The 24,722-nt window shown below is 49.0% G+C and overlaps 1 protein-coding gene across 1 annotated transcript in view; it reads right to left on the bottom strand.

Moving 5' to 3' along the window:
• The window catches only part of Ephb1 (EPH receptor B1), a 417,904-nt gene extending 393,472 nt beyond the window's left edge, over positions 1 to 24,432 (bottom strand). The window contains exon 1 of the mRNA XM_077793624.1: positions 24,364 to 24,432. Coding sequence (XP_077649750.1) covers positions 24,364 to 24,421 — 58 coding nt within the window. The 5' untranslated portion in view covers positions 24,422 to 24,432. The remainder of the gene's footprint in view (positions 1 to 24,363) is intronic.
• Positions 24,433 to 24,722: the final 290 nt, after the last annotated feature.

Genomic DNA, 24,722 nt, shown 5'->3' with positions numbered 1-24,722 from the left:
CAGGCAGGCTCCAGTTTGCATCCGAGTTTGTCACACCCAAGAATCCACAGAGAAAGACACAGGGGTCCTCTCTGAACATCAGAACCAGCCTTAGAGTATTTTAAGTTTCTGGGTTTCACCTATTTTACTTTGGTCACATGGGTCTACCCAAAAGGGTATTCAATACTATTCTCCTTCTTTTCTAACTTTTTTTCACTTTATTGACTAATTCTTTTAAGCAATTAGTTCCCTGGGGAATTTTTTTTTATAGCATTTTATGATCTTTTTTATTTCTATGCATTCTTCTCCCTTAACTTTTAAAATCCTGTGGTAGTTCATCTGACATGTCAATATGACTGGGCCACAGGGTGCCTAGATAGTTGGTTAAACATTATTCTGGGTCTTTCTGTGAAGTGTTTTAAGATGAGATAACATTTCAAAAAGTAGACCAAGTGAAAAAGATAGCCCTAATGTGAATTGGCTTCATCCTACAGGTTGAAGATCTGATTGGAATAAAATGGTCAACCCTCGCCTACATAAGAGGGGCTTTTATCCTGCCTTTGGACTTGAAATAGCACATCAGCTCTTTCTGCATCTTGAGCCTGCTGGCCTTCAGACAGGAACTACCCCATGAGTCCCCATGTGCTGATTTACCTTGCAGATCTTAGGACTCGCCTGCCTCCATAATCACATGAGCCAAATTTTCATAATAAACCTTTTAATAAATAATCTTATTGTTTCTGTTTCGCTGGAGTACTTGGCCTCCTACCCATCTTTTCTCCTTTTTAAGACTCATCTGATTTTTATTTCTTTTAACCAGAGGTGGAAACAGTGGGTGCAAATATTCTGAGGCAGGAGGAAGCACAGAGAGTTAGTTCTAGGAGCAGCTGAGGGCCGGTGGGGGTGCCCGGCAGGTATCCCAGACAAACATCCATAAGAAACAACCATGGAGAACTTGCTATTAAAGAATTACTCCACCCCCAGTCATTCTTGGTTGCTTGTCTTTGCATAGAATGATCTGCATACATTTCTGCCTGCGATGAGAGGGGTCCAGATTCCATGAACTGAGAAGTTACCCATAAGTCTCTCTTGCTTCATTCTTCTCTTCATAAAAGCCGCCAGTTCCTGGTGTGAGGGGATGGTCTGGGAGGAAGGAAGGGAAAGGAGAAAGGAGGAAAGAAGGAATTTCCTGAGCCATCAAGTGCAGAGGCCTCTGCTGAGGGGAGGGAACCCGCCTTCCCAGCCCTGGACGGCAGAGAGGCTGTGGTACTGCATCAGGGTCACTGCCGAGTGCTCTCTGAACCTGTGTCCTCTTCCCACATAAAGGAATCTTGCTTCACCACTCAGCTCCAGTCCCCAGTCCGGGTGGGACCCTGAGAGAGTGGTCTTTGCCAGTGGAGTGGAGGAGGAAGTATTGTTTCCTTCCTGGATGAGATGGGTAGGAGCAATGTGCCACCACCACCCCCCAGCATCTCTCTTCGGTATCCATCAGCACAGGTCCTTGAAGGATGCAGAGTGGAAACGGAGAGGGGCGGGGCCCCATCATCAGCCTTACTGGACAAGGATGTGAGTGAGAGTTAAAAAATGGAGAGGGTCAGCTGTTCATTAGCAGACACTGACCGAAATCAGAAATTGGCATTTGGGGTGTCCATGTGTCCTCTGAGCTGGGCCCATACAAGCAGAAAGTAAAGGAGGGGACATCTAGAGGCAAGTCCAAGATGGAGAACTGTACATTAGAAGCCCTTCTTCCAACAGGGCCAGGACGAGGGAAGCATTAGCTGTGGGAACACAGGTTCCCAAAGCAAAGAAAAACTGCAAGAAAAGGCACTAGGGAAGCGGGGGCAGGTCTGCAGTGTGGAGACCCAGCTGCTCTAAGCAGATCCCACAGGCTCTTGCCTTGAGGCAGAAGGGGACCAGAGGCATGGGAGGAAGAGGGGACAGTTTTAAGTGTTTCAAGCAAAGCTCAGTCTGCACCAAATATCCACGTATCCTATCTCAATTGCTCATTACTGAAGACCCTATAAGGGAATATGACTCATACCCAATTCCCAGAGTGGCCAGGCAAAGACGAAGGCCATCAAATCAGCACCATCTTCCCCTCCCTGGTGGGAAAAGGGGATTCATCAGAGGGTGCCACATATTGCCTAGTGGCCCAGTGAAAGACATCAGGGTACCAACAGGAGACTCCAGCCTTTGAAGCCTGGGGAGGGAGAGACAGGATACCAAACAGGAAGCTGCAAATGATGACAGAACTGATAAAACAGGGGTGTGCTTATGCCTACCCAACTTCCATTTCTCTGAGCTCAGTTAGAAGTTCACCTCGGCATGCCGCAGAAATCCCACCTGCCAAAGCATTATCCTGTTTGATAATCCATGTTTAGACCCTTTTCTATCCTGCTGAGATGGCAGCCTCTGCTCAGAAGCTGGCTTTCCTTTGTTGTTTGAAAAGTAAATCTTCTCCACCTCCCACACCTCCACCTCTGGCTTCCTGCAAGGCCACAGGCTCCCTTCTGTTTCGCAGCCTCCAAACCATCCTCCTGCTAACCCTGAAACGCTGCACTGTGGGAAGAGAGGCCACATGCAGGGAAGGGCCTCTGGACACAATTTGACTGTATCCCCGGCAGAATGGACACCCCATGCCAAGGTCACATATTACAAGCCAAGGAAAGCCCCCTGAAAACACCCAGCTGGTTGCCTGTTGACCTCCTAAACAGAGTGCCAGGGCGCCTGAACAGGGGGCCAGGAACTTCCTATTGGGTGAAAGGTCACAGCAAGTTGAGTAGTGAAAGCACCACCCACCCACCCCCATCCCTCACGGATGCAAATTCTATAGCCATGGCTCTGGAGTATGGGATGGTCACCTAAGTGGCAAATGCTAGCACCTGGATAAGCTATCCCTTTCCATGTATTTTTTCAGTCCATGGTGCTTAGGAAAGTCAATAGAAAGTCCCACAAACCTGAGATGGGCAAAGAATGGGGTAGAAGAGGGACACTTGGGAAGCCACCTGCTTGAGTTGTAGGTAGGTAGGATCACAGGCACAAGGCATGCACTTGGCTGGATGTGGAGGGTAGACACCAGGCCCCTTATCTGGGTGTCACTTCACCTTCTCGCTCTGGCTGGGATGTGGGGTGTTGGACCTGACCTCCCTCTGCATGTTGACCTCTCAGACAGGCTTGGCCCAGGAGCTGACATTGTCCTCTAAAATGAATCTTGTCCACCATCCTAAGAAGAACGGCTTGCACTTCCAGAACACATTTCAGTTTCCAACATTTCCTATGCCTCGGCTACCATTTCTACTCAAAAACTCTTACTGAAGTGCCCAGAGAAGAGATTCAGCCCTGTTGTTCCGAATACACAAGTGGTAAAACTGAGTCTCTAAGATCATCCACTGGTAAATGTGAGCCAGCTCTCCGACTCCCAACACCAGCCTCTCGCATGGATTCACACGTCAGTTCTAGAGGCAGGGAGGGATCGGACACTGGGGACCCAAGCTCACTCCTCCTCCCAGGAGCACCACCCACCCACCTCCAGTCCTCAGGGCTTCCTTGGCCCCACTACTCTAGCCAGGGGCCTGGGAACCAGGACTAGGAGCACCAGGACATCTGGCCCCTAAGGTCTAAAAGGGCTGTGCTGAGTCTAGAGCCACAAGTCCTAGTCTGTTTGTGATTTTGGGAACAAGTGATACCCAGGGCCACAGAAAGAGGAATGATCAGACTGAGGCCTTCCAATGTCATTTTTAAACTTTATGTTTTTATTTATAAATGAGGCAACCAGCCTGTAAGTCAGTTTACAGATATGAATTTTTAAATTATTAAAATATGATTAACATAACTATTGGGGTTATTACCCTCGAATTTCTCTAGGTAAGTGCCCTTTACCCTTGTTTGGTGCTTTCCCTTCTCCACAAACTGGCATCTTGGTCTAATGAGGGGGAATCCCGGAGAGGGTGCAGAAGGGAACAGGGACATGGGCCCTTCCCTTGCTAGGGGTGCTGGGAACATCGAGGCCTGGATGAGATCAAGGTCTGGGACTCCTGAGACTCCTGAGTGAGATGTGCCCTATCAGGTGACTGAACTTCACCCCAGCATGTGCCTGGATATTGAGTTTTCAGACTCAGAGTACTGGCCCTGCAGGTCTATGGGAGTAGATAGGACAGACCTACATACCAGTAGTGTATGGACCAAATAAGGTTATTGGAAGACAGAGGAAAAACTGGGGGATCAGTCTTCCTAGAGGAGGCAGCCCTGAGGTTCTGCTTAAAATGAAAAGATGCATACAGAAGAAGTGACAATCATAATGGCTAACACAAGCTTTAAGCACATTATCTCCTGTGTCTCTCACAAGTATCTATCAGATCGGTACTGCCATGCCCAGTTATCCCATGAATAAACCAAGGCAATAGCCCAGAAGTGAAGTCGTGTGTCCAAGGTCATCAGTAGAATTCAAATCCAGATCTGTCAGACTCCACTGTCCACTAAACTGCTTCAGGAATAAAAAAACTCAGTCCTGTCCATCAAGAAGCAATTTAAGAAAATCTCAGAGGCAGGAAATGATGGAGAAAGTCTTGAAGACATGGACTGTGGTTCTGTCACTTACCTTTGACCATTACTTAATCTTTCCGCATCTCAATTTCCACAGTCCCAACCAAAGTACACTGATATGCACACATGACAAAAACAGCAATTGCTGAATCTGAGTGGTGGCCTATGGGGGTTCCTTGCACTCACTATGTGACTGTTTTGTACTTTGGGAAATATTAATAATAAATTAGGAAACAACAAAATGTCCCCAGGTCAAAACTGATATATGACCCCATCACAAAAAAGTCCCTGGCATCAAAATAGCAGAATAAAAATAGCTACACCAAACAGCTGTGCCAACCCTCTCCTAGCCTTGTGGGGAATATAAATTGGTTCAGCCTTTTTGGAGGGCAGCTTGCAACATTCATCAAACTTTTAAAACACAACTTTTTTTTCTTAAACTCCTTATTTTTTTTTAATTTTGTCATTGGTGTTTTGTAATTATAGTGGTATAGTCTATGCCATGTTCATGCATACATATAACAATTTGATCAATCTCAGAATAACAGCAATCACACAGGAAAGGTGTATGGATAGAAAAGAGAACTTCCAAATAATTTTTACCCTGATTCACCCATTTTTAACATTTTGCCATATTTGCTTTTCCATTCTCTTCCCCCCCACATACACCACCATGTATTTTAGAGTATAATAAAATAGAATAAATCACAACATTATACACACAGTTTTGGATTACACATAATTTATTATATTTTATATGCACATTTGCTTGTTTATTTATTTTTCTCCCTCAACCCTCTAAGCATGAGATACAGCCTTTGCTGATTAGTTCTTCAGTATTTATTTTCTCTCAGTTGATCACAATGCAATTACTAAATTTGGAGAATTTAACATTTTATTATAATTCTTTCATCTGTTGATATCCTCTCCCCTTTCTTAATTTTGAAGCCCATATTACAACTTTATCAATTGTTCAAATGTCCTTGAGAGCAATTTTTTTCCTAGAACAGAATACAGTAAAGGACCTTGTGTTATATTTACTTGTCATGTCTCTTTAGTCTTCTTTAATGGTGAAGCAGTTCCCTTTAAAACATAATGCTCCAAATGGGTTTGCTAAATTGTTTAAAGCAGCCACTTCCCTGATGCAGAGGTCTGGCACCTGGGACTCCTGACCCACACAGCTCCAATTTCTGTGGTTAGGAGGTGAAGCCTGAGACTGCATTTCTAACACGCTCCTATGGGAAGCCCACAGACTGGCTTGCCAACACTCACTGAGCAGAAAGAAGAAGCATGTCCAAACACTTGCAGGAAACATCTTCCCTCTGAGTGGAGCCTTTTTGGTGACAGCAGCTGGGCCCTTCCATTCAAGATGCAATGAAGATGCTAAACTGTATCTTTCAGGCCAACCTCCTGGGCTTTCTGGAGCTGTAAAGCCCAAGACAGAGGGTCACATGCCACTGAAGAAGGCATCTCTGCCAGTTCTTCAGGTGATTTCTACCTAGGACAGGGAGGCCTGCAGAGAAGGGAACTCCTATCCCTACTTCCTCTATGAGCACAACCCCACTATTTCCTTCCAGAGATATCCCTTCCTCCAGGAAGCCCTGCTGGTTATCCCAGCCCAGTCTGATGCCCCTGTCCTCTGCTACCCAACTGCACCAAGTGCCTGGCTAGACCACAGAACACTCACATGCAAGTAATGGCTATTTCAGGTTGTATTGCCTCTGCTTCTGTTCTTTCTCATTCTAATTCAAGGTCAAGTTTACCCACAGGCTTCCACAAGCAAGAGATCCCTTCCGTGACAGATTCCTTGTCTGAATCATCTTCAAGTGACTCCTGCCCTGTACCATGGATATCAGTCTTATCTCCACAACTGGATCTTCAGGGTTCCGATGCTGCTGTTGCTTTTGTGTGATACAAATCCCTGGTTTTATTGCCATGATGGTACCAACATCTTCTCCCTGAGTGATCATGGGCAGTGTGACAGGGACACAGTCCATCCATCCATTCCTTACCAGATGGCTGCTCTGTTCCAGACCCAGGGATGGATTCTGGGGTACTCTTCAGAAGTCTCAGACAGCTGGGGAGCCTGCCCTTCTCAGACTCAGAAGTGCTCAGAAGTTCATGTGACAGCTCCAGAGGTGTTTGCAAGGAGTGACACAGCACCCAGCTCATCACATAAGTCCTGATGACACTACAGCAGGCCTCCATAACCCTGTCATGTGTCACCTCCCCCAGGATTGCTTTGATCACAGATCATCAGCATGCAAATAACAGCAAACCTGATGGGGCACCTACATCATCCTGTGTCAGGAAGCCTCTGGAATCCTGGGCTGTCGTCTGAAGCTCAGAGATGAGCCAAAGCCATTCGCCACGGCTTCAGTGCAGCACAAATCAGAGAGGCTGGAAAAACCTCAGAAGTCAAGGCAGCCAGGGGAAAGGTGACAAGCAGCCCCAGGGCACCCAGCACCTTATCAAATGGGCCCAGATCTAAGAGTCTGGGCCTTAAACCTAGTGTGTTGCCTAAGCATAGTTTCAAACCACATTGCATGAAGTAAATTGCTGTGTTGGTCAGTTTTGCGTCACTGTGACCAAAATATCTGATAAGAACAATTTAGAGGAGGAAGTTTATTTGGGCTTCAAGTTTCAAATGTTCAGTCCGTGGTGAGCCAACTCCATTGCTCTAAGCCCAAGAGATAAGACAGAACACTGTGGCAGAAGGGTACGGTGGGGGAGTGTTGCTCTGTTTGTAGCAGCCGGAAAGCAGATAGAGCCAGGGAAGGGGGTCACAGGAAAGATGAACCCATGGAGGGCCCCACCTCCTCCAGCCATGCCCCACTGCCTACAGAAACTACCACCTAGTCCATTCAAACTGGCTCCTATGAGCAGAACAGCTCTCCTCTACCATGTCCTTCCATCACCATGTTCTGTCTCTCCTCAAGCCCAAAGCAATGGGGTCAGCCAATCATGGACTGAAACCTCTGAAACCGTGAGCTGAAATAACCTTTTCCTCCTTTAAGTTTGCATCAAGCATTTTGACCACAGTGACAAAAAAATCTAACACCTCTCTCCATTAAAGGAAAACCTCAAAATCAAGGTTACCATGATAAGAACACCCTGGAGAAGAAGTCCCTGGGGATTTCTGGGTGCTTTTGGCTGCCACCACTACGGAGGGACCCCAGCTCCTTCTTCATACCCAAGAGTATGGTGGCATTATGGTTGGAACTGGAAGTGGCACATGGGAATACATGGAGTGACATAATCCCAGGTAATCTGCTAAGGATCACACAATTCCATGTACAAACCCACTTTCCAAGGTCCTGACTCCTGTATGGGGACATTATCTTCTCAGTTGGTGATAATCATCTCTCTTGTGAAGATCATGGCCCATCTCAATCCCACTTGGCAGAAATGAGACACAGCACCTTATCAAATGGGCCCAGATCTAAGAGTCTGGGCCTTAGTCCTAGTGTGTTGCCTAAGCATAGTTTGGATAACACTTTATGGTTTTCTCAGTACCTCATGGCAACACAAACTGACTGACACTGGGGAGGCAGAATCATTCTGATGCACCCAGACATGTTGAAAATGGACCCTAACAGCCAACTGAACAACAACAAAAAATTGGGCAAAAGATCTGAACATCCATTTTATCAAAGAATATACATGAATAGCTGATAAGCACATGAAAAACATATCATTAGTCATTAAGGGAATGAGAATAAAAACCATCAATAAGATGCCATCATACACCCACCAGAATGACTAAATTTAAAAAGATTGACAATACCAATTGTCAACTGGGAGTCACATACACTGCTGGTGGGGATTACAAAAAGGTACAGCTATTTTGCAAAACAGATTGGCAGCCTCTTATAAAGTTAAACTTATATTTGCCATGTTATCCAGCATTTCCACTTGGAGATATTTACCCCAGAGAAATGAACACCCATTTTTCATTTTGCATCCACATAAAGACACGTACTAAAATGTTCACAGCAACTTGACTCATAAAAATAAAAAAAAAAAACTAGAAGCAAATGCCTATCCACCGTTGAACGGAGAAGCCAACTGTGATATATCTGTACATTGGAGTACTTCTCAAGAATAAAAAGGAAGTAAGAATTGATTCATGGGAGACCATGGATTAATCTCAGATACATTTTGCTAAGTGAAAGAAAACAAAGACTACATTTTATAGGATTTCATTTATATGAGCTTCTAGAAAAGGCAAAGCAATAGAGTGAGAAATCAGATCAGTAGTGGCCAGAGACCAGCAGTGAAGACAGAAGTATGACAACCAAGAGAGACAAGGGACATAAGAACATTCTACATGGAGTCCATCTGGTGGCTGCAAGACTGCATTTATTTGTCAAACTTCCTGGAACTGTATACTGAAAACTTCATTATCTGTAAATTACTCCTTAAGATAGCTTATTTCATTTTTTTTTCTAAGAACAGACCCAGACTCAAGAAACTTGTATTTACATCCTTTGAAGTCAAGACTGACATTTGGCAAATACACTCCAGCATAGCCACATTTGTGAAAATTGCCAAAACATATCCACCCCTGCTGGTAAATCAGCACAGCCTGGGGTTTTCCAGCCCTTCCCTCTTATGGCCCCAGGACCTCTCCTAGACCCAACAGCTAAAGGGGTTAGCTGATCAGCAGGGGGTTCCTGGACCTGCTAAGCTGCACATGCTTTCTGGTACCACACTGGGTAAATGTGATATTAAAAAAAAAAAAATAGAGATGGTGAAAAGACCCAATACCTACCTCAACTCTCTCACTCAGCCAAGGGCCACCTAACTGCTGCCAGGCTTATTGCATTGAGATTATGCATCTCTATAGGGACAAAAACCTGACTATTGGCAGGGACAGAGGGTAAAAGCATCTTAGGTTTTATAATAGTGGTGGCCTGCCAAGGGCCTCCATACATAAGCACTTGTCTAGAACATCAGTGCAATTCACATTTCATAGTACTGAGCAGTAAGAAAAAATGTCTAAAAGGTTCTTGAAGAGCATCAATGAAATTCAGATTGAGAAATACTGGTTTAGATGCAAGAACCCCATGACAGAGACAGCCTTGATACCACAGCCCCCTCTCCTAGGCCCGGGATGGAATTCCCACCTGGGACCTTTACCTGTGCAGCAGGTCACTGTTGGCAATGGTAGGATGGGAAGTGGGAGACCAGCTGGGAGATGTGTGAAGCAGAAAGGAGCCACATAGACCCTTGTGGTCCTTCACAGGACACACCTTCCCAGGAGAGCCTGTCACTGGTCCTCCCTCAATTCTGCAATCCAACATGAGGACCCAGGGGTGCCAGCACCTGCTAAGCCTCAGCTGCATGGGCTTAAAGAGGGGGCTCACATCTAGGACTGCACACTGGGGTTCTAGCAGGGAGCCGAGCAGAAATCCAAGGACCTCACTCTTCCCTCCCCGACACGTTATCTTTCTGTCCCTGTCTGGAGCCCGGTGGCAGAACTGCACACAGCACGCTGGTTGTTTCCAGCGGGTGCTAAGTAATGAAGACAACTTCCAAATGAGAAGAAATTAAGCTCCGGAGCTGAGTCCCCGGCTCTGTCAAGCTCAGAGGAGCCAGGGCCTCCTTGGGAACGCTCGCTTTGTGCGCTGATACATTATGACAATACTATAATTGTTCTTTCAGTCTTTCCCAGATATTTAATAACAACATGAAGTGGGAGTCACAAAGGTCAGTCCTACTGTAGAACAAGCGCTGTTCTTATTGTCCTTTTCTGAATAGCATCTTCCATTCGCCAGGCTGTTCCATGCCAGTGAGCCTTGGCGGTGGAGGCCCGGTGCTGTTACACAAGCCCCACCACCTACTCAGGGTAGAATATTCTAATTTGCTAAATGGTCTCTTCAGATTTATTGCAAAAGCTTACAACACTAGGCAAATTGGAGTCACAATCAGCAAGATGCAGATTGTGACAGTGAAGCCCAGAAGCAGAGCCCTTATCTGTCCTTGGCATGTTCCTGTTGACCATCTGACCTTGGGGGTATCAGTCCACCTCTTGAGCCTCAGTAGCCAGATCTATATAATGGACTCAACTCACTGTCCCAAGAAAGGACTCCCCTCCAATACTGAAATCTGTGATTCTCTGGCTGAAAACATATATTAGAGGACAAATTTCAGGAATCAATGGATTATTATCTGGGGGGCATTTTGGTACATGGACCACTTCGATGTCTGCATGCTCAGAAAAGTCCAGGAGTAATGGTGTTAGAATTCAGGGCCTGTGTGGTGCTTCCGGTCTGGGCACGGTTTGGCCTGTAACTTAGGTACCATAAAAGAGAGTGATGTAGTCCTAGCTGTCTATGTCACAGAGCAGCTTTGTACCTAATCCTGAGGGTATGATAGTTGCTAAGGAACTATTGAGATGCAAATGAATTGGCAAATACTTAGCAGCAAGATATCAGAAAAGGGTGGGGAGGGGATGCCCTGAACAAGTTAGTCAGGTGAGTGAAAGGAAAATGACTTTCTCCTGATTGGGAAAAGAAAACCACAGGTTTTCATGCATAGCAGGAGCATTGTGCTACTGTGTTAAAAAAAAAAAGAAAAAAAATCTGTTCTTTTTCTGCTTGGCTGGGAGTACAGGAAAGTTCGAGCCAAGAGCAGAGAACTTGGAGGAGTAAATGAAATCTTCTTCTGATAAACTCCTAAGTAGATTTCAGATGCCGATCTCCCTCAATTGAGAAAGAAGCATCTAAGGTCTGAGTCTGCGAAGGACTTTTAATATCTGCTGCTTTATACAAGCCTCAAAACCGATGGGGGAGAAAAGTACTTAGAAACCTATGAATAAATATTCCACTGATGGAAAATGGAAATTCGGGGTAAGACTAAAGCCATGATTGATAACACAGGAAAAGAGGGGAAATGAGTCACCTCGTACCTGTGAGTCTGCATTTCTTTCACTCTTGCTCTTCACGAAGCGTGCAATTGACGTGCAAGGTTAAGTTAAGAAGCTCTGGTATCTATCTCTGTTGGAGACCAGAGGATTGCAGTGAGAAGTTACAGGTCCTTGCCCATTGGTTCTCATCTTACAGGAACCCAACTCCTTCAGAAGGGAGTCCAGACACCCTGGTCTTAAAATCATTTTGCCTTTAGGCAAACAATACTGCCTTCCATGTCGTCATCCTTTTGAGTCTGAGCACAATGCCTAGGAATATAGGGAACATTCTATCAAGAAAGAAATCGCCTTGCCCAGCTGCCTCCAGCTCTCCATCTCTGGGTTTCCTGGCTCCCATCATGGTCCATTGCCCTGGCCTTCCCTGGTCCTGGCCAGGACCATGACAGCCATAGCTGACACCTTCTTTCTCTGGGGCGCAGGTTCTTTTCTTCACTGTACATATTCTCTTTCTCACTATCCCATCATTGTTATCCCAGGAACATGGAATGAGTGGGGAGTAGCTCCCAGTCTAGCACTCATCCTGCTTCCTCGGGTAACAGAACCCCAACTTTTTTGTGAGGAACCAAGCCTCCCTCATGTCAGACCGGATAGCTCAAGTGGGTCTGAGCTAACCTTCCCACCCAACATCAGTTCTAGGGACAGGTTGGTCATATGACCTCAGCCTGGCCAATGAGTGCGTTTTACCATCTTGCAGATAGATCCTGGTTCATAGAGTGGCACAGAACCCAAGGGAGGCCAAGAGGACACAACTTGTAGGACTTTTACTACAACTGCTGAAAATGAGAAGTTATCTTTCTGCTGAAGTTTCAAGAGGATGTGAATTTGATGCTGCCCAGCAGACACATGGCCATCATGGGAGAACCTGCCAAAGGATGAAGTCACCATAAAGAACTCTGGGCTGATTATTCTTCATTTGTTCCTACAGATCCATTCTCTGCATTTTCTTGTCCTTTTGGGTACCTCAGATGACTGACCTCCAAGAACGGCACCAACCAGACTTCAGGTCCCTGCCTCTTGTTGAATTCACACAATGTAAGGTAGTGGCAGGAGCTCAGTGGGGAAGGCAGAGTTCAGGGAATAGCCTTCTCTCCTACGCCCATGCATGGTGTAGGCAGCAGCTGCGCCCCTCCATCTAGCAGCTCGAAGGAAGCCCCTCAACCATGCTGTGGCTCTTGTTAGGCACAGACAGCCTTGAGAGGAGTGGCTTCCCACCCCTATCAGACCCTGGGTCCATCCCCAAGCCAGTTGGTTCCCTTACCCCTCTCCACACTCTTTTTTGGGAGGTGGTACCAGAGATTGTACTCAGGGGCACTTGACTCCTGAGCCACATCCCCAGCCCTATTTTGTATTTTATTTAGAGGCAGGGTCTCACTGAGTTGCTTAGCACCTCCCTTTTGCTGAGGTTGGCTTTGAACTCATGATCCTCCTGCCTCAGCCTCCCGAGCTGCCGAGATTACAGGCATGCACCACTGCGCCTGGCCCTCTCCACACTCTTTACAGAATTTCTTCACTAAACTCTCCTCAAATAACTCTTTGAGAATGCTGTCTGCTTTCTCCCAGGACCTCATTAGACACAAAGCTAATGAGTGAAAAGAAAAGTTAGATTGAGTCTAGACACAGCAATGCTGCCCCTGGGTATAATCATAACAGTAATGACAAGTGTCAGTAATCACCCCCTACTCTTTGTTCTCCTCCAGCCTCAGTTGAGTATCTGTCACTATAAGCAAAACATATGGCTGGTGGTGAAGCCTGTGGTGGAGAGTCTGGACCTATCCTTCCTAGAGTAGATGCCAGGCTTGGCTTCTCATTCCTACCCACTGCCACCTCTCTGACCTGTCCTCCAAAGAGTCAGTCTCTGGAAAAAAAATTGCATAATCAAGCCAAAATCCATCTCCTATGCAGAATATTCCTGAACCTGCTTGTTAAGGCTGCCCTTCAAGAATTCTCAGAAAGACAAAGATCTTTCCTTGACCCACTTTGTTGTCCAAGCCTGCACCCAGCACCCTCAATCATACCACCTGTCTGCTCTCCATACAGCTCTGTCCTGAAATTCTAGCATGCATGTCCCTCAGTAGGGCGTGTGCTCAAAAGGGTTGGAACATTTCCAGCTTTGTGCACACTGCCTGGCACACAGTAGGAAGTTTTTTGTTCAATGTTGAATGAATGAGATAACTATCTCCTCTCCCTCCTGCCTCTCCCAAGTCCCTTCCTGGTTTTCTCCAAACTATTTTTCTTCTATGACTTCTAGGATATTTCAGTTACCAACTATTGCACAATAGACCAACTCAAAATTTGGTGGTTTTGTGACAAGATGTCTTTTGTTCGTGATCTAGAATTTGAACAAGACTTAGAAAGACAGCTTGTCTCTCTCCACTTGGAAAAAGCAGGTGTGGCAGAAAGGATAAAGCACAGCCATCTGAATACTCACTCACCATGTCCAGCATTTGAGGCTGGCTGTGGGCTAGGATGTACTGGGGTTGTGCCTAGAACATCTGTGTGGCCTCTCTCTGTCACCCGAGTTTCCTTATGACATGGGTCACAAGCACATGCATCCCAGGAAGACCAAGCCAGGCAGAAACTCGATCATCCGGTATGATCTGGTCTCCAAAGTTATATAACCCAGCTTCTGCAATATTCTACTCATTAATACTACAGTGAGTCATAAGGTTGATCCACATTCAAGGGGGAGGATTTAGGTTCCACATTTTGATGGAAAGAGTATCAAAAAAGTTTCTCGGACCTAATTTAAACCACAGCGTAGGACATGACATTTTTTAAGTGCTCTATTTTCTTTTTTTTTTTGCAGTGTGTGTAGTTGGGGAGGGAGGTACCAGGGATTGAACTGAGGGCCATTCAACCACTGAGCCACATCCCCAGCTCTATTTTGTATTTTATTTAGAGACAGAGTCTCAATGAGTTGCTTAGCGCCTTGCTTTTGCTAAGGCTGGCTTTGAACTCACAATCCTCCTGCCTCAGCCTCCCGAGCCACTGGGACTACAGGCATGCATCACTGCACTCAGCCTGTTTTATTTCTTTTTATTTATTAAATCCACACACCCTGCTGGGCTCAGTGGCACACACCTGTAATCCCAGCTACTCAGTAGGCTGATGCAGGAGGATCACAAGTTTGAGGTCAGCCTGGGTAACCTAGCAAGACTCTGCCTCAAAATTCGAAAAGTAGGAGGGGTGGGGGAGAGGGATGTCACTCAGTGGTAAAGCACCCCTGGATTCTATACCAGATACTGTTAAAAAAAAATAGTCAGCACTCATTTATTGATATCTGCTATGTGCCGTGTGCTGAGGGTACTATGGCAATGGAGAAAGAGTCCCAGAGCTGTGAGGTCCCCAGCAAAATAAGCACACAATGATAGACCAGCATGGAAAGTGCTTCCACAGAGGGAGACAGAGGCAGTTGAGGTGGGACCCAAATTCAGCCTGGGGAGAGGGAGGAATGCTTCCAGGAGGAGTTGACCACTGTGGTCAATTCTGAAGGATACGTTAGGGCTTAACCAAGAAAAAAAATCAGTGAGAAATGCAGGCCAATCAGAGCCAGCAGATGCCTCTCCAGAGGCCTCTGGACAGGAGGGGCGAATGGGCCTCTGTGCGGATCCCATGTGCCTGGGAGGAGCTGGAGGAGCAGTCCCGCTGAACAGCACGAGGTGGGAAAAGAGGAGTCAGATGGTGGAGGGCCTTGTCTTGGTCCTGAAGGTGCTATGGAGGGGCGAGGGATTCACACATGTGTTGACCTGGTGAAAGCAAGTAGCAAGTTATGATCCGACACGTCATCTATGCCCTCAGCAGTATCCTCCCTGCCCCTGGCACACCCCCAAAACTCAATGGATTTTTCTGATGATGAGACTCCATTCCTTGCCCTGAAGTTCACAGCCAGTGCCCCCACCACCCCAGAGAATTTGCATGGAGTGTCAAACCCTTGGGTGGGCTCCCCAGTCCTGTGACTGATTATAAACCTCTGGAGCAGATGGCCCAGCAGCAAGTTTCAGGACTAAGAGCTCCTGTGAGACCACATGGAATGAGGCCCCTTCCCTGTCCCCCAGCTCACCACCCAGCTCCAGCCTCCGAGTCAATGAGAAAGACAAGGGCAAAGGTCCTATGTTGATGTGCTGAAAAAAATAGCAAGAGAAAAACAACAGGACAATTAACTGCAGGGCCCAGCTGCCTCTCACAGATAAGGCGTTTTCTCCTGGCCACTGAGGATGAAGCTGCCTGTAATTATTCCTGGTCCTCCTGCTGGACCCTCTCCACAGTTAATGGCCCCCCAGGGACTGGCCACTGTCCAGTGAGATGCAGATGCTGAGTGGTTTCTCTACGCCCATCCTCCCACTGTGTTCTCCCACACTCAAAGTTGAGGCTCAGCCCCAACGTGTTCCTCTACAGCTGTGGAGGCTGCCTCTGGCCAGAGAGATGACAGCAACAAGCGCTCAAAGAACCTCATGGTCCCATGAGGCAGGACCAGGTCCATGAGGAAGACCCTGGAGAGGTGCACAAAGGTGAACACTTGTCACTGGCCCTGCGTCTGTAAGGAACCCCCAGGAGATCCACACAGTGTCCATCCTCACTCCTCCCCCATACCAAGATCCAAGCACAGAAGCCGCACCGCAACCATCTAAGCATCATGGCTCACTAAAGATGGGAATGGAAGGACATGCGGCAGAAGAAGACAATAATGACCCAGTGGTGGTGTCATGGTACAAACAGGAAAATGCAAGTGGAGAGGAACAAGGGTTTTCCTGCAGCTGCAGAAGAGTGGGGTGGCTCTACAGGGTGAGAAGGGGGCCCGGCTGCAGGGACCAACACCAAAGGGGACTCTCTGGTACCTTGGATGGTACCACCAAGGACAGGAGTAAAGAGCTCATGGTTAGTAAGCGCTTTCTAACTTAATTCACAAATAAGCAACATGAAATGGGAAAAGGTACAGAAGGGGGACGAGAGACCCAGGGAGTTGGAAGAACTTAGGTTTGTGTCTTAGCTCTTGAGTCAGTTAACTTCGCCAAGCCTCAGCTTCCTTATCTGTAAAATGGGAGCTTACAAAATGCTTATACACTAAGAGTGCAGGGATCCATACGCACGGCAAATGCTCTGTGAGTGGATGGGAGTTTGGTCTAGTCCTGGCTCTAGCGTTGCCAGACTGCAGGATTCCTGGGAAGTCACTCCCCTTTCCCTAAAATCTGCTCCAGTTCTGCTTCTGACACTTGGAGATCATGCAGAGAAGCTGGACCCCTTAGGGGCTCCCCTGAGCTTCAGCGGCCCCCAAATCAGCCCCAGAAACCTTAGAAGCTAGTGCCAGGCTGCAGTCTTGGACCCCTGCTCCCCTCAACTGCCTCCTTCCCTCCTGGCCACCTGCCTCTGCCCATTTCTCTGCTCATTATCACCTCCACTGGGGGATGGAGAAGCAGGGCAAGCAGGTTAAATTCAAATCGGTCATTTTGTCACTTGCTGCCAGGAAGCGGGAGGGAAGAGAGGAGAGATGCAGGGCCTCAGGTGCAATCTGTGAGCAAAAATGAGTGCTGATAATTCTCAGGAAATCTCCTATATGTTTCCACAGTGGCCCTGTTCTGCTACAGAGAACTCTGGGGGAACCTTTCATGAGCGGCCTCCTCAAGTAGCCGATAATGGTGTTGTCTGCAGGTGTCGGGATTCACCTGACCTGGAGGAACATCTGTACTGGTGATCGAGGTGGGGAACAGAGCCTTCTCCTTCAACACCTCTCTCCCCCGTTAGCCAAGGGCATCATCCTGAAGCTCGAATTATCACCAGGGTCATGATCATGTCATACAAGGCCCCAGACTGTCAGGTCTGGGCATCCTTCCACATCCAACACTCCCTGCTCGCTGGAAAAGGAGGGTGCAGGTGAATGTGAGGCTTTTCCTGCCCCGGAACACCTTGGCATAAAGAAATGCACCCACTTCCTGGGCTGTGGAAAGGAGACCTTCCCAGTCACAAAGTTAGAGACAAACTTAACAACCAGATACTCTGAGAGGCACCCCACAGGTGACTCTGCATGGTTTTAGTGGGACCATGGCTCCATGCTGTCTGCACCCTGGAGGCTTGAACCTGCTGTTGGCCACAGGAAGCCTCCTGAGAAGGATCTTCCCCATAGAGAGCATTAGACTGAGGCTCTTTTCATGGTGGCCAAACTCACTCTCACTAGTCTTAGATGCCTGGAAATTGGGCACTGAGCTGTGGAGGACAGAGCCCTTGCCAGTCTATGAAAATCCAGGCCACGCCCTCAATTCACCAGGGGATCTCCCTGCCCCAGGTGGAGCTTTGTGTACAACTGCCAATCCCCTCCCCTTCAGGGCTGCTTTGCCCTGGGGTATGCCCCAACCCCAGGCTCCTGCAACTCTGTCTATATAAAGACCTCCCCCAGCCTGACTCAACAATGAAGAAACCCAGGCACAGGGAAGGTCGTTAATTGCATCTGGCCACTCCCCAGGCCTTAGGTCAGATGGAAGGTGGTGTCCCATCAGCAGAGAATAAGCTACCCACTGTCCTCCAACACCTCCCCCCACCTACCCCCCACCTGCTGCCACAGAAGGCATATTCACACCGGAGGAGCGAAGCCAGCAAGGTGACTCTAAGATGTCAGGCACCAGGAATCTTTGACAGAAGAGGTGGCTCTGAGCTGGCCACTCTAGGTCTCTCCTTTAAGCACAGCAGGCACTCTGACCCAAAGGCCTCTGCCTGTAGCTGCAATTGAAATGGAATCTGCAGAAGGAGCTAAGGAATTTCGCATGCAAAATTTGTCTTTTAAATATGAAATTCCTCCCAAGGCATTACTTTATTATTATAGTAATTTCCTCAGAAGGGCAGACATCCAATGCTCTGTTTCTCTAGCACCTTTGGAGACATGGAAATCTAATAGAAATATTCAGGTTGCTTAAGTGACTAGTGCAGAAAAGGGAGAAATAAAGAGAGCTCTTCCAAGGAACGCAGACTCCTGGAATCCAGGTGTAGTGATGTGCCCTTGATGGTCAGGTGGGGCCCTGAGTGCCCCCCCCCGCCACTACCCTTAGAATGTGAAGGGCACTCAGGCCGTCTCCTCTGGAGATACTAATCTCTGGTCATTTCTTCTTTGAGAGGACTGGCCAGGGCAGGGAGAGGAGCAAAGATGCCAAACCTTCAACTAGACTCTTACGGGAAGCCATGAGCAGGAGAAGGTCTCCATCCCTGTGTCTGTGTGTGCCTAGGGTGGGAATGGGGTGGGGGTAGGAAAAAAGGACAAGAAGAAGCAACATGGAAACCAGTGCTTGACTTTAAGTGTTAAGACATTTTGCTCATCTTCTCTCCCATAATCATGGAAATCTGGGGTGCCCAGTAGTCAACACAGTGCCCAATGACCAGAGCCTCAGTCAGTACCAGAACTCTTCCCCACCTATGGGTCCAGGCTGCTCTGAACCTTCCTTCCTGCAGTTGCTACAGAGGTGGCAGAGTGACGTGGTGTGGCTAACATCATAGTCCCTAGAACCTGACTGCCTGGGTTCAAATCCACGTTGGGCCCTTACTCGTCATGGGACCTTATCAAATTACATAACTACTATATACCTCCATGTTTCCATCTGAAAAATGGGAGAGGGCTTGATAATACCTACCTAATAAGGCTGCTTTAAGGATTATATGAATTAATTTGTGCAAAACTCCCAGAAGAGTTAGCAGCAGCAGTTTCCAAATCTACTCTGTAAGTGCAGAGTGAGGCAAGACGGGCCAGGATTTCCGACTGCAGTCTGGTTGAGAACAATTCTCCTGTGCAGTATTTCTTAGAATCACCTACATCAGGTTCTCCTGGGAGGCCTATTAAAAGTGCTAATTTTCAGGGTCCATCCAGACCTGCTGAACTTTTGGGGTTAGGACCCAAGTCTCTAGCAAGCTGCCCAGGCACACATAGGCTTCCTAAAGTCTGAGGACCATTGCCTAAAGGATATTTCCCTCTTTGAGCTTTCAAAATTACTTCTATCCTTTGCTCATGCTGGAAAAACTCTAGGATTTTGAATCCTAGGGCTACTAATGAGAACCATTAGAGATGAGGTCTAAATGTTTTTTAAATTTAGAGAACACATAATATATCTATAACTTTAATAGCATTTTTTTAACCTAGCACAGAGTACATCCTTATGATGGACTCTACTTGTTCCAACCTTCCTAAGGTTGAAATAGGGTAGCACGATCCACTGGACACACAAAGACACCATGGCTACTAAGTGACTTTCCCCAAGTGGTACAGCTAGGAGAAGAAAAGCTAGGTGGAGTACTAATTCCTGATGAGTGGGATCAAATAGGGGCCATATCATGCCTCTGCCCTGTGGGCTTTTCCCAAAGCACAACTTGGTAATTAGGATCCATCTTTTGTAGGGGTCAGGACAGGGGCCTCTGAGTTCTGGGTTTGATGAGCATTGGTTGACAACAGGCAGGAGGACTGAAGGAGGATCACCTGTGGCCTAGCAGACCCTCCCCATCTTTGGGGGGCATCACTAGCTGCTGGTATCTTTGCCCCACCAACCCAGGAGGTTTGGACTGAGGTTAGGGCTAACTGGAGCTCTGCAACTGTCTCCATTGCCAGGACTTCCCCCTGGCTTCCCCAATGTTCCACTAGGAGCTTGTGGGGACCCTCCACAAACACTGAGTCATAGTAATCTTTCCACAATACACAGAAAATAAAATCAGCTAATGGATAGAGTTTTCTCAAATTTATTTTTCCTGCAGGCTGTATATATGTGTGTGCAGGGGTGTGTGTGTGTGTGTGTGTGTGTGTGTGTTGCTGGGAATCAAACCCAAGGCCTTGAATCTGCTAAGCATGGAGCTACACTGAGTTACACCCCCAGACATTTTTTTTTTCAAAAATCTTTGACATCTGCTACTGCTTGAGGGCTTAGGCATGCTCCTGGACACCTAGAACAGATGCACACACAGCTAACAAATATTTATAAAATAATGCAGAAAAAGCCAATCACCTCGTAGCCTGACGTACTATTATAGAACTAGGAACTTAACTGGAGGTTTTCCACCATAAACCTGTAATGGAGACTTAAGAGTCCAAAATGAGTTCAGTGGAATTCTATGTCCTAGTATTTCAAGGTGGGACATGCCACAAAGGAGCACAGTAAGAAGCTCAGTCAAGGGACTCATGCATCAGTAATGCCTAATGAAAACCCACATTTTGTCAAGCCCAGAGAAGCATATCACCCTAACACATGTGGACATTCAAGGGTGCCCAGTCCTGCACATCACTCCAGGCCACACCAAAGAGCAGATCTCCTTGGGGGTGTTCTAATCAGGCAGTCCCACACATTGAGGCCACCTGCAGGAACCTGGCCATCCTGTGGACACAGGGGATAGGGCTGAGAGAACTCTATGGGCAGTTAGCAATTTCAGTTTGCTGCTCCAGCAAAGGGCCAATATGCTTGGTCCAGGGATGCCCACTCCTACCGTGAGTGTCTGCTGCAAATTCAACCCACCCCTGTTGCTGTGGGAACCCCTTGGGAAGAGTCCCCACAGGCTCCAGATCTTATCCTGCAGGTACAAGCCAAAGGGCAGTTCAGAGAACCAGGTGCTTGGCTTCTCTCCACGGACTCGAGCAGCCCCTTCCTTCTCAATTAGCTCTCAGAGGTGGCGTGAAAAGATAGCAGCATGAAGAAACATGATTTTCAGGAGGCTGAGGAAAGAGGCCTGGCTTAGCGTCCCTGCCTCGCGCCTCGCCAGCTTATATTGCTCCCCTCTGAAAAAAAGGCCCTGCAAAAAGCCCTGCAGAGCCTGGCACAGAGGCGCAGGCCTGTAATCCCAGAAGTTTGAGAGGCTGAGGCAGGAGGATCGCAAGTTTAAAGCCAGCCTCAGTAGCCATAAGCAACTCAGAGAGACTCTGTCTCTAAATAAAATATAAAATAGGGCTGGGGGTGTGGCTCAGTGGTTGGGTGCCTCTGAGTTCAATCCCTGGTACCAAAAAAAAAAAAAAAAAAAAAGGCCCCCTGAAAAGCCTCTCCCTACAGTGTCATCTCTCTCCCCCACAGAGCAGAACTGGCTGGAAATGGAGAAGGACAAGGGGGGAAAGGAGGGTAGAAGAGCTCTCTTTTAGGCGGTTTCCCACACACAGCCAATCAGCTTCCTGACTGATGGTATGCAAATTAGAGCTCGTTGGCCCCACCCCCTCTGGACCACTACCAGCCCCTGCCCTCCCTCCTTCCTTCCACCCAGGCATAGGTATGGGACTTTGGATAGAGGAACCCTCCCTCCCACTCTACCTCCTTTTCTTTCATTCTTCCTCCTTCCTTCCACCCAGGCTTAGGTCACATCAGGTGCTGCTTTCATCTAGACCCATCTCCCCACTTAGCCTAGGACTGCCACCGTTCCTTTGTGCCTGGCCTGACAGGAGCTAACTGCCTGGTAGCTCTCTGGTGTTAGAGCTACTTGTCCTGGGTGGCAAGATCCCACTGAAATCCCCCCCCCCCAGAGACCCTCAGAAAAAGAAGACAAGACACACAGTGGCTGGAACCTTCTGGCCACAGCAGATTTAGAAGGGACCTGCTATCTGTGTAGGTAGCTCATTGATTCACTTTTCTGATAATTATTCCTCACTCATCACAAACCAAATGACGCTGGCCCCAACCCAGCCAGGCAGGCGGGAAGACGGCTCCCGTTTGTGGAGAGTAGAAAATGAACCTGCTTGTGTTCATTCGAGGAAAGGAAGGAGTGAATGGTGTGTAGTAGTATCTGCGCACTGAGCAGGGACAGAGGGGCTGCTTGAATATTCTGCTGAATGTGGTGTTTCTTTTAACCCTTGCTGGAGAGATTTTTTTTCAGCCCACAGAATATACTGCACCTTCCTACCAGGACACTGGCAAAGTTTTCCCCTACTGCACGGAGAGAAGGGCCAGAGCTCCAACATTGGCAGCCACGGCAGGCCTGCAGTTACAGGACCCTGAATACCAGGCTGGGCGCCGGCACAATGGCACCCAGGAGCAGCTCCAACCAAGCAGACAAGCTGGCTCGCCAAAAAGGGGATCCAGGGAGGAAACCGACCTGCCCTATGATTTGTTCCCGTGTATTTGCTCTCCAAACTCTTTTTTCTCGCATACATGCTCCCTCGTTCATGCATGTATGGGGGCACAATCCAAAACCAAGCTCCCCAAAGTGGACACCCATCTGGTCTCCGAGAACCAGTCCCTGATCCTCTAGGAGCAAGAAGAGAGCTGGGCGACCCAGTCTTGCAGGAGCTTGACGCCGCCCCAGCGCTATAAAGTCTAATCTCCGTCGGTTGCAAATGCTTTTACTCGGGCTTTGTTGCCCTGTTTGGAGGTGGATAGACCCACGATTTCCTTTCTAATTTCAACGGCTTCCGCACGCGTCTCTCAGTAAGTCAGACCCAAGCATCCTTCGCTGGGGTGTTGACCACACTCCTTAAGGCTCGAGTCCCCTGCACGTTCCAAAAATCACCTCCCTCCCGCAAAAAAACCAGCAGCCTGACTGGACAGCAGGAGCCGGCGGGCAGGCAAAACGCCACCTTGAGAAAACCAAGCGAGAGCTTTCTAGGCATTAATCGCCGCACCCCCGCGCCGCCACCAGAAGGAAGGTGGGATGTGGTGGTCTTTGCCCAAAGGCTAGGGCATCTAAACCGCTCCTCAGGACTCCGATTACCCTCCAGCTTCGCTCCGAGGAGGGAGGCAATGTGTTCCGGAGGAGACGGGGCGTTGAACCACAGTGTTTGGGGAAGAGTTTCCCCTGGGCATTGAGTCACAATTTTGAGAGGAACGTGCAACCCAGCCGAGCGAGTTCCCAGATGGGAACGCAGCGCCGGAACCAGGCGCTGGTCCCTTCGGTGCCGAGTCCCCTGAATCCACCCTGCGCCGGATATCGAGAAGTGGGGCTGAGAGTCCGGCTGCGGCGGTGCATCACCCCTGGAGTTGCTTCCTTCCTAGCAACTCCAACTCCACTCTCCTCCGGAGCTGTGTTCTAGGGAGGTGGCTGCGGCCCGCGCTCGGCTACGAAAAATGGGGGCGGGGGAAGAGGGCGGGAGGCGGGGAGCCGGGCAGGGATTTCCCACTGGGATTCGCGGGCTCCACTGAGCGCTTGGGCTCCCTGGTGCGCCCGGCGCGGTGTCCGCTGAGCGTGTTTTCTGGACCACCAGCCTGAGGCACAGCCCAGGTTGAACTAACAGGGACAGCGTCACTACCCGTCGGTTCCCAACAGTCGAGTCTCTCCCCTTTTGGGGACTGAAGGCGAGTTTAGGCAGTATCAACATTCACCCCACTTCACCCCTGTTCTAAAGCGAAAATGGTGTCCACCTCGCACCAACTGGAAAGATGCAGCCCCGCAGGTTCCTGGACAACAGGACAGTGGCCAATGAATTCAACCCACTTGCAAGGTAGCAGGGCAGGGCTTCTCTAGTCCCGGTGAGCAGCGCTTGCCTGCTGAGCCCAGAGTCCAGGAGCCCTGGACAGAGAGCCTAGGAAAGGAGGTGGCGCGCTGCCGCTCAGAAGCGCATCAGTGCCCGGGATAGGAAGGGAGCCGACGGGCGCCCGCACTCCCGGAGCCTGATGGCCCGAGGCGCCCCTACCTCTCTAACGCCCCGCACCGCTCGGACCTAAGGCGCTTGCACCGCAATGCAGCGGGATCCGCGCTTTCCGAGCCCAATATGCTGGGAATGTGGGCTGTCACCCAGCGCCGGGACGCGGGAGCCGGGGTACTCCGTGAGCCAGCTGCTGGCGCAAGGGCTGGTCGGGGACACGCCAGCGGGTACCGCCCCAACCCGGCGTTTGACTGAGGAAGAGGCTCCCACACAGCCTAGCCCTCGGTTCCAGGATGCCGGCAACACCAAGCAGCCAGAGAAGCCCCGCGAGCTGCGGGCGCGGCAGCCCGGAGGCGCAACCACCCGCCGCCAACTTGCTCCGCGAAGGGTACGTTACCTTCCATAGCGACCACTGCGGATGCCAGGAGGAGCAGCAGCAGGCAATCCAGGGCCATCGCCGGCCGGCGGCCCCCAGGCCGAGCCTGAGCCGAGGCGGCCGCGCGGGGAGGGCGCCGCGTCCCGGGGCGCCGCTGCGCTCCCCGCGGGTGGCTTCTCCGTATCCTTTCGCGCTCTAGCCGGGACCGGACTCCCCGGAGCGCGGCGTGGGCGTGGACGGGAGTGTGCGCGCGTGGGGCGGTGCGGGCGCGCGTGGATGTGGGTGTGCATGTGTGTGTGTGTTTTTATGGGAGAGGTGGGTGTGTGCGTGCGTGTGTGAGCGAGAGGGCGAGGGAGAGCGAGCCTGGGAGAGCGCGCGAG

Source organism: Urocitellus parryii, chromosome 2 (assembly GCF_045843805.1).
Source record: "Urocitellus parryii isolate mUroPar1 chromosome 2, mUroPar1.hap1, whole genome shotgun sequence".
NCBI classification, from domain to species: domain Eukaryota; kingdom Metazoa; phylum Chordata; class Mammalia; order Rodentia; family Sciuridae; genus Urocitellus; species Urocitellus parryii.
This window is presented reverse-complemented; position numbering and strand designations above follow the sequence as displayed.